The following is a 9,312-nucleotide window of genomic DNA, read 5'->3' as shown; positions in this document are numbered from 1 at the left end:
TTTTGCATACATCCATAAACGCTGGTGGTTTGTTATTCCTGAGGCTGCACGATGTGAGATAGAAATACGACTGATGGAATGAAGATCGTCCTGCTGATGCAGGCGGCAGCTGATCAATCAGCTGCCGCATCAATCATGCGACTCAGTGCAGGTTTCATAATACTACAGGTGGGGGGATTCTGCTTACGCTCATCATGCGCTCCACTGCTACTGTCGAGCCACTTTCAACTCCCAAATTCTTGAATGCTCCTATGAATGTATTACTGATGATTTGAACAATATTCACATTTTCAAACTCCGATGGACTGATGACCTCCCAGGCTGTACCACATAACCCTGAATTTGCTGGATCATTGGATGGATAGATTGCAGAGAGGAGCCAAATTGTTTATGGGAGAGGTTTGTTAAATTTCACGTGACCATAGGTGATTCAACCTGACTCTAAAACAATTCAAATTAAAACTGTCAACATGCTGACTTTCTCTCTCGCTATATACACAAACATGAACGCAAAGAGACTTTTAGTCCAAACCAGGTCTTGCGTCAGTTCACTGAGGGGTCAGTCACAATTCTCCATGAGCAAATGGCAAGTCAACATACATGCATGGGACTTGTGGCCTGAGGGTTAGAGGTAGAGGGTGCCCTTTCATCCATGACTGCTCCAACAGATCTGACTGTGGCTGACAGCGAGTACAGCACCCTGGCAGAAGAAGCATTGTAGTGAAGCTCATCTAAATAAACCCCAGAAAAGGCATTAGATTTTTTTTCCAAGGCTTTTTTTTTTTTTTAATAAAACATTCACCAAACCAACGAGTTGTCAAAGCAAGACTCCAACTACTTTGATTCAGTGCTCCAACCCTCCTCTCTGTAGTTGGGATTAATAATGTGTTTGATCAGTGAATTTAGAAGCTTTTGTGTTTATCTGCAGTGAAAATCTGCAGAAGCCTGGATTCACATTCACACAGTCCCCAGGGAGACAGAAAAGGCTCACAGTGTGGTCTCCCTGTGTGCGCGCGCCGCCCTAAGGCCGTGACAGGAGGAGGATGGTGTGACCACAAGCGGGGAGGCTGGGCTCAGAGAGCGAGCTTAGACAGCATGGGAGCCCAAGTCGCACTCGTCGCCATCTGCTTGGCGAAATCAAACACAGGATCTGATTGGTTGGTCGTTGTCACTCCAACTGTGCTGTCTTGCTTTGCCGGTCATCTTTGCAGCTCAGATCGTCTTAAAATGTTTTCTTTGATTCTTTTGCTAATCCTTATGAAAAGGGCAGTTAGAAAATAAAAGCTGAAAGAAAAACTGATATTTACATTTTACCATTATTGGGGATGATGTGCAGGTGTGCTCAGGAGTTTACACTCACTAATCATGGGCATGAAGCTCAGGGTTATTTTGTTGCTGTTAAAGATTTCGTGGAGTTGTTCTGTTTCCAGGGTGGAATGATTGTACAGCGTACGCCTTTAACAAGAACTGAGCACACAAGGTTTTCACAGTTTCACAGTTTTCATGTGAGACTGGTTCCCTGTATCAAAATTTCAACCATCTAGCTGTTGATTTGACATGAAGTTGAAGATTTCGCAGGTAGTTTTTCACCACCAGTACCACTGGCAAAAACAGCCCCAGAGCATGATGCGGGCAGGTGCAGATGCAGCTGCAGATTTTAGTTGACTTTGAAGGCGTCAGCAGCCTCTCAGGCTGGTGACAGTAATGCTGTTTCAGCAGTTTCCCGGTCATGGCAGGGAAGAGACCTTTCCAACTTGTGTAAATCTACAATTCAGCTTCTTACACCTTCACTGAGGTTCTTGGACTGTCCTATTGCTCGGAGCATCGGCCTATCCAGTGAGTCAAAACAAATCCTTTCTATGCTGGCAAAGAGAAACTACTAGTTGTAGTCAATCATAATCCCTAATGAGAAGATAACAGGCCATGTACATGCCAAGTTAAAGGACACTGTAGAACCTTTAGCACCTCTTATTAAAAGATTTAAATGAATGTATGTATATAATTTGACTGTGTGGCCTCAAGAAGATCTAAAAAAAATAAAATACAGCCACGTGCACCTAATTCTTGCCATTAAAACCATTAATGACATATGCTGTACAATCATTCCACCCTGACGTCAAATAAATAAAGGTCCAAAATTATCATGACAATCATGTCCACGGTGACTGGATGCAAACGTCTGAGCCCAGCTGCAGGTAGCTGCTTGGTGGAGTATTTGCATTTATTTGCTTGTGTTATAAAAGGCCTGAAATGCTAAATTTAGAGAGATTTACATCCCAGACTTGGTAGATGATTAAGGTCACATGGATGTTGTCACAGTGGTGACCATGATCACCATATATTCTACACCTGTGTGAGTCGGCTGGCATGTTTCCCCATTTATTGCTGACCACAGTTCAGCCACATACTTTAACCTATACTGAAACCTTTTTGCATGAGGAATAACAAAAAAACAACAGCAGCAAATAGGATTTTAAAGAATGATTTTATTGTTAGGATACACAAGTGTTATAAGGGAGCGAGTCACACTTTAAAGAACAGTCACACAGAAAATATTAAGGCTTTTGTTTCCTTGCAGGTTTCTTTTTTTCCTGGCGTAACCCGCAGTCCTCCTTTACACGACGTACGGCCACACTTCAAAATTCAATGCAGACTTGAGCACTGAGTACAAACTAATGTTTGCATGTTTTTGCGTGACGCTGGTAAATCGGCTCATTAGGCAGCCATTACTGTGCTATATTCTAGCACCTTTCCTTAACGCCCTCTTCTTTTCAAAACAGACCTTTCCTCCTGCTACTGTAGGAAAAGCAGGTGAGGCACCATGCAAAGTAATGTAACTTTGGATTTCAAAATGTCTGCAGTGAAAACGTACTGTTGCAGGAATAACCGTAAAGCACTAATGTTCGTCCCAATCAAAGGCTAACAGTGCCCAGGGGGACATTTTGCTTTAGCCCAAGTCATTTGGAAAGGAATGTACAGGCCTGCATGATGTAATAGTATCATAAATCTTTTAAACAGCCAGCTTAAAGTATGGCTAAATCTATTAGAGTTGAAAGGGTTAGAGTTTATCGCTAACCAACACAAGCACACAGTTAAGCAATGAGTAGCTGGCTCGGTGGTTAAAACAGCTAAGCATCCTCTCCATGCTCTCTTGACTACTTTCTGAACTAAAAATTAAACCCTTAGAAAACACACACAGTTAACCTTAATCAGTAATGTTAATATCACAATTAAGGTGCTGAAAGTAGTTTGGAAAATTGTTAAAATAGCTATGAGTAAATTATAAAGAAGTTAAATCCTTAAAAGTATTGCATTACATAAAAAAGCTGAAACTACTGATGTTAATATATAACTTACACTAATGAGTAAATAGGAAATAGCTACAAACGCGGACAGTTTAATGGGTTATAATCTATCAATTTTCATATCATTAAGTGGTATTAAGTGTTAAATAACAATAATTTTGAATGGTGGTGATGCTGACGGAGCAGCGACATGTCTGTGCTTCAGAACAATGTTGCGATTGACTCTGCATCTATTGAGGTTACTGAACAGAGGAGTTACACTTAGAATTAATATTAACCTCCTAGGACCTGGCGTACACATATGTGGACATCACATTTTGGGTTGTCTAGACCAAAATACTTAATTTCTCTCTACAAGGACCTGATATCCACTTACGAGGACGTTATACTGCCACTGTTCTATCAAAGTTTAAAACGAATGTCCTCAACTGTGGATCTCATTTTTCTCAGAAACTAAAATTAGGTTTAAAAAAAAAAGAAAAAAAGAAAAAGAAATCTGCTAATTCTTTGTTTTTAAATTCATCAAGTCCCAATCAACCCAAATAGCAAAGAAAAATTAAAAATGCATGCCATGAAAGAGTTCAGGTCTTAGGAGGTTAATATTAATTAATATGAATATATTTTATAGTTTTGCCTCATTATAACACAACAGTGGATACTTTATATTAAAACAAAATCAAGAAATGATTGAAGGGTAAGACCTTCAGCTTCATATAGTGGCTTTTCACTCTAATTTTAAATGTGAGGCCCATAAAGGTGGAAGTACAAGTAAGGGAGACCTCTGTTAGCCTGAAATACATAAATCTATCAGAGCGATAGCAAAAGCTTTAGCAGTTCAGTTCAACCTTAAAGGGAATAAATACTAGGCAGCTTGGCGACATCAAAAAGGTCTGAAAGACCACAGAAATGGTGAAGTGGATGACCACAGAATTATTTCGATGGTAAAGAAAAAACAGTTTCACATCTAGTCACACTCTTGAGGAAGTAAGAGTGTCAGTTTCAACAATCTTTATGTTTAAATTCATATGGTTTGTTCAATTAATTAAAAGACGGTATATAAATTTTATAAAACGTTTATAAATTAAAACTGAAATTCTCATTTAAATCACATCTCAACTGTTTGAAATCCACTGTAGTGACATACAAGGACATGGAAATTATGTTGTCTAATGAATTATAGATCTAATTGTATTTTTCTTTATATATTTCTTTACTTTTTTCATAAATCTGCATTACTGCGTTATTTGGGCATATTTTTAAATCATTATCATCAGCTTAAAATGCCTGACCAATACTTTTAATTTTTCAAATGTTTTTTAAACAATCAATCTTGTTAGCATGCTAACATGCTATGCTAACCAACCAAGTTTTGCTTTGACTTAACTTTGCTTTTATTTTTATTTTTTAATTGCTCACTACAGAAAAACAAAGGTATACGCATGTACATTAGGTTGTAGTTTTTAAAAGCACACTTTGAATGCAAAAGGCTTCACATTAAACGGTTAGCAACATGCTAATAAATTCAAATTTCCTGAAAACACACGAGACGTTAAATAACACTTACAGTACTCTTCTTCACAGTTTGCTTGTTTTTCCTAGAGTATTTCTAAATGTCTGAAAACTTCTCCTTAAATGAAAAGTTCAACTAACCTGTTCTTTATTTAATTTTAATTTTGGTGTTGTACTATTTCACGCCTTGGATTTACCATGGTGCTAAAGTCCAGATAAGAAGCCTCCCAGTAAAAGGACTGGAAGCAGATGCACTGATGTAGCAGACAAGAGGCTTCGACCTGCCGCTCCTCTGAGGAGTTTGGCATCTATGGAGGCTGAGACAACGCGACTGAAGATGTGATGAATGTGTCTGAAATTGTTCTGGAGAGGGGTCACCTGCTCTGCGTCCTCCTCTGTGGAGAAGATCTGCGAGGTAAACTGAGCCAGCTGAGGAGACAACCAAACCCAAAAATAATATTTTAAAGCAACAAGTAAGTCTTTTAAAAAAATAAATAAAACCTGATCTGAACCTAGGCGACTTACTTGGGACCATGAAATGTAGATGGGGACCTCATACAAAGTCCACACAACCGCTTCAGAACATGGAGGGGTGGTAAGGCTGCCGTAATATCGGTAATACTGACTCATGTTGTGCTTCGGCAGGAGGCTCATTAGAGGAAATGGCTTTACTTTAGTTGCTTGCCCTGGGGGAAGGATGCACAGACATAATGAGAACATTGCTACGACTAACACAAGAAGGCAGGAGTGGATTTTTCTTAAGGCTCCACTCACCTTTGTAAGCAACAGAGGAGAGTTTCTGTGAGATGTGTCCAAAGTGCACATTATCTGCATACACAACCTGAGAAATATGATAATGTCTTAATAGTTTTGCTTTAAAAATCCTTAAAAATGTAGTTCAGGACTAGGCTGAGAAATAAACTGACATCAATGAAGAATCCAAGAACGGCAAGTCCCGTTGGATCGTCGAGGGCTGCAGACAGATTTGGATGGATGGACTTCATGTTGACTATGTGCATCTGGAAGTAAAGAAAGTCCACAGAGACATTAAGGGAAGGCTGCACTGCATCTGTGTGCTTACACAGGTGGCTTGTGACTGTGTAACTCCGTCTACTGACCATACTGTACCTCCATTGGGTATCTGCGTCTGTCCACAGTGTGCTCTGAGCCATTGGACGCCGGACCTCCCCAGTGGAAGTGCAGCTGGATGGTGTGGTACACATCTGGAAGACCGCCACCACTCACCGCCATGCCGCTGCCGACCTGCAGTATGACTGAGAGCAACAGCGCACGCGTCACCCCCAGCGCCCACGCGACAAAAACGCGCTACAATATGCGGGGTATTCACCTGAGTGCCCGTCGTTTTTGATCGTCCAGTGGCCTGTTTGCGTCTCCTCGAAGCCCTCTAGATACAGAGCGCCCAGAGAGGCGTTTCTGACCATGTGTTCGTCCAAGTTGATGGGAGAGTGATGGTGATTAAGTAAAGAGTAACAGGAAGGGACCATGTCTCCCCATGAGTAAGGATCTGAGGATGTGAAAGAAGACTCATGAGCTCCAGACAGACAACTAAAAAGTGTAAGAAGAACCTTGCTTGCTTAACCTTAAAATCAGCTCACAGCAATCAGTTTTGGACAACCCATGCTTTCCGAATATCTGATATTTTGGCTTTTATTTTGAAAGGATACTTTAGACCCAGGGTCCCCAATCCCAGTCCACGAGGGCCGGTGTCCCTGTAGGTTTTAGATCTCACCCTGGGTCAAAACACCTGAATCACATGATTAGTTCATTACCAGGCCTCTGGAGAACTGCAAGACATGTTGAGGAGGTCGTTTAACCATTTAAATCAGCTGTGATGGATCAAGGACACCTAAAACCTGCAGGGACACCGGCCCTCGTGGACTGGGATTGGAGATCCCTGCTTTAGACTTTCAACAGTGACTTCAGCTTCAGATCATCTAATATATAAGTCTTTTTGCCTTCAGCATTGCCTTAACTCTTCATGGCAGAGATTGAACAAAGTGCTGGAAAAATTCCCCAGAGTTTGGTCCACACTGACATGCGAGCATCACATCCATGATGTCAGTCAGCTGTTCCAGCACATCCCAAAGGTGCTCTGTTGGGTTGATGTGGTCAGCAACCATCCGGCTGATAGGCTGTTGAGTTTTAATGATGCTCAGTTGGTACTAAGGGCCCCAAAGTGTGCCAAGAAACCCACACCATTACACCACCACCAAGTTGATACAAGGCAGAATAGATCCATCCTTTCATGTTCATTTCTGATCCTCGCAGGCAAATGTTGCAGTAGAAATCGAGACTCATCAGACCAAGCGTCAACATTTCAACTCTCTATTTTCCAGCTTTGGTGGGCTCATGTGAATTGTAGCCTCGGCTTCCTGTTCTTAGCTGACAGGAGTGATACCTAATGTGGTCTCTTCTGCTACTGTAGCACATCTGCTTCAAGATTCACACACTTCTGCACACCTTGGTTGTAGCAACTGGTTATTTACTGTTGCCTTTCATTCAGCTTGAAGCAGTCTGCCGCTTTATTCTCTTCTCTGCTGCCCACTTGACATTTTGTCCTTTATTTATTTATTTTTAGACCCCGTACAGTAAACTCTAGACATGGTTGTGTGGAAAATCCCAGCAAATCAGCAGTTTCTGAAATACTCAGTCAGCTCATCTGGCATCATCAATCAAAGTCACTTAAATACCCGTTTTGAACTTCAATATGCCCCCTTGACCATGTCTACATGCCTAAAGGCATTCAGTTGCTGCCACGTGACTGACTGTTGTCACATTCAGATGGTCAGAATTTGGTGTGAACCATATGAAAGCATGAACTCATCCTGTGTGGTATCAATGGTTCAGGCTGCTGGTGGTGCAATGGCAACTGAGCATTAAAGCACTGCCACCAGAGTATTGTTGCCGGTCACGTCCATCCCTTTATGACCACAGTGTGGCCATAATCTGATTCCAGTAGGATAACATGCCATGTCACAAAGCTCAAATCATCTCAATTTCTTGAACATGACAATGAGTTCACTGTACTCAAATGCCCTCCACAGTCATCAGAGCTCAGTCCAATAGAGCACATCTGTGATTTAGTGGAACAGGAGATTTGGATCATGGGCGTTCAGCTGACAAATCACTGAGTAGTATTTCCAGCACCTTGTTGAATCAAGAATCTGGCAGATCTGAAGGCAAAAGGGGTACGAGCAAGGTGTAACCAAAGAAGTGGGCATTTGGTCTGTATTGTGCACTGTAACTGTGTCATTGATGGAATTTGATAAAATCCTTTCTAAAGATTTCATACTATCATCGTGAATCCTTTTCACCGTTCTAATCATAAAGTGAAAATGTGACATCGTGACAGCGCTCGTTTTAAAATTAAAAAACAAATAAGTTACTCACCACAATGTGGCTCATCATAACAGTAGTCATCTGCGAAATGAAAACGGCACAGTGACGACAAACATCACCTTTCTTTCCCTTCCATCCAATTACACGAAATTGCGCGTAAGAGACGTTCGCAATATCTTTTCACCCCGCGAGACCAGAGTCGTGCCCTCACCTGAGTCAGCGTATGAGCCGACGATCACGAGGAGAGCTGCGGTCCAAATCATCCCAGGATCCTGGTGGAGCGCACAGTGAGGTAGACTGAAACAATCGAGGGCGAACGTCCGGCTTAAATATAGGAAGGAAGGTGAAAGCTGAGATTTACTTTCTCCTGGGCTGATCAGTCAACCGTGTCATTACCAGTCTAGTGGTCTTTTCTGATAAACAGGCTCATTGATACAGGGAGAGCTTCACCCCCCCTACACCCACACACACCCCCACCTCCCCAGCTGCTGCTGCTGTAAGCATAGATGCCCAGTGACTAGTAACAAGACCCATTCATCTCATGGGAAAGTCAGAGGATGTGTTAGGAGGCTGGATTAGAAGTGAACAGAATATATATGACTCGGTATAAAGAGGCTGTAAAAATGACACCGTGTTTAAACTTCAGAGGTTCTCTTTATATTTGCTCATCACTGCCCCACGCTTTACAGTGGGAGGGACCACCCTCTAATCAGTGCCAAGCTCTGGGAATCCAGTTAAAAACCCTCAAATTAACACCTAATTTTACACTTAAACGCATGTTTTTAAGTGATGTTACACTTCCTCTCCTAACAGCTCAGTGTTAAGTGTTACGTGTTTCCCATCCAGGAATAGATTGTGCGACTCCGTCATTACATTGCATGAACAAAGCCTCTTTTCTCCGACGGTGCTTCTCGGCTGGGTATCACTCTCTCCTCTCCGCCTGCCCCCTTGTGAGTCACCGCGAGGTGCACTATATCCGCTTTCTTTAAATTATGAGAATCTTTTCATTGCCGTGTATTGGACACTGGTGCGAGGAGGCGGGGGGATTTCCCTGCATCCCACCTTAATCTAAATTGACATTTGGTGACCGCAGACGAAGGAATTTCCTCCTCAAAGCCTCGCAGACCAGCTAAATGTC

The 9,312-nt window shown here is 41.9% G+C and overlaps 1 protein-coding gene across 1 annotated transcript; it reads right to left on the bottom strand.

Moving 5' to 3' along the window:
- Nucleotides 1–2,636: 2,636 nt before the first annotated feature.
- On the bottom strand, nucleotides 2,637–8,446 carry car15 (carbonic anhydrase 15). The gene is made up of 8 exons (XM_080874964.1): nucleotides 8,386–8,446; nucleotides 8,226–8,255; nucleotides 6,163–6,339; nucleotides 5,943–6,088; nucleotides 5,741–5,833; nucleotides 5,589–5,655; nucleotides 5,340–5,500; nucleotides 2,637–5,243 (listed from the first exon to the last, which is right to left on the bottom strand). Exons 1-8 carry the CDS (start codon nucleotides 8,435–8,437, stop codon nucleotides 5,019–5,021), a joined length of 951 nt encoding a protein of 316 aa, XP_080731090.1. The 5' UTR covers nucleotides 8,438–8,446; the 3' UTR covers nucleotides 2,637–5,018.
- Nucleotides 8,447–9,312: the final 866 nt, after the last annotated feature.

This window comes from Rhamphochromis sp. 'chilingali' (genome assembly GCF_963969265.1).
Source record: "Rhamphochromis sp. 'chilingali' genome assembly, chromosome: 2".
Taxonomy (NCBI): Eukaryota; Metazoa; Chordata; class Actinopteri; order Cichliformes; family Cichlidae; genus Rhamphochromis; species Rhamphochromis sp. 'chilingali'.
Note: the sequence above shows the minus strand (reverse complement) of the source record. Positions and strands in the feature narration are given on the sequence as shown.

Coding starts and splice junctions, on each gene's coding strand:
- car15 (XM_080874964.1), bottom strand. CDS start 8,437: ATGATTTGGACCGCAGCTCTCCTCGTGATCGTCGGCTCATACGCTGAC. Junction 5,501..5,588: donor CTCCTCTGTTGCTTACAAAG/GTGAGTGGAGCC, acceptor TCCTTCCCCCAG/GGCAAGCAACTAAAGTAAAG. Junction 5,244..5,339: donor TCTACATTTCATGGTCCCAA/GTAAGTCGCCTA, acceptor TTGTCTCCTCAG/CTGGCTCAGTTTACCTCGCA.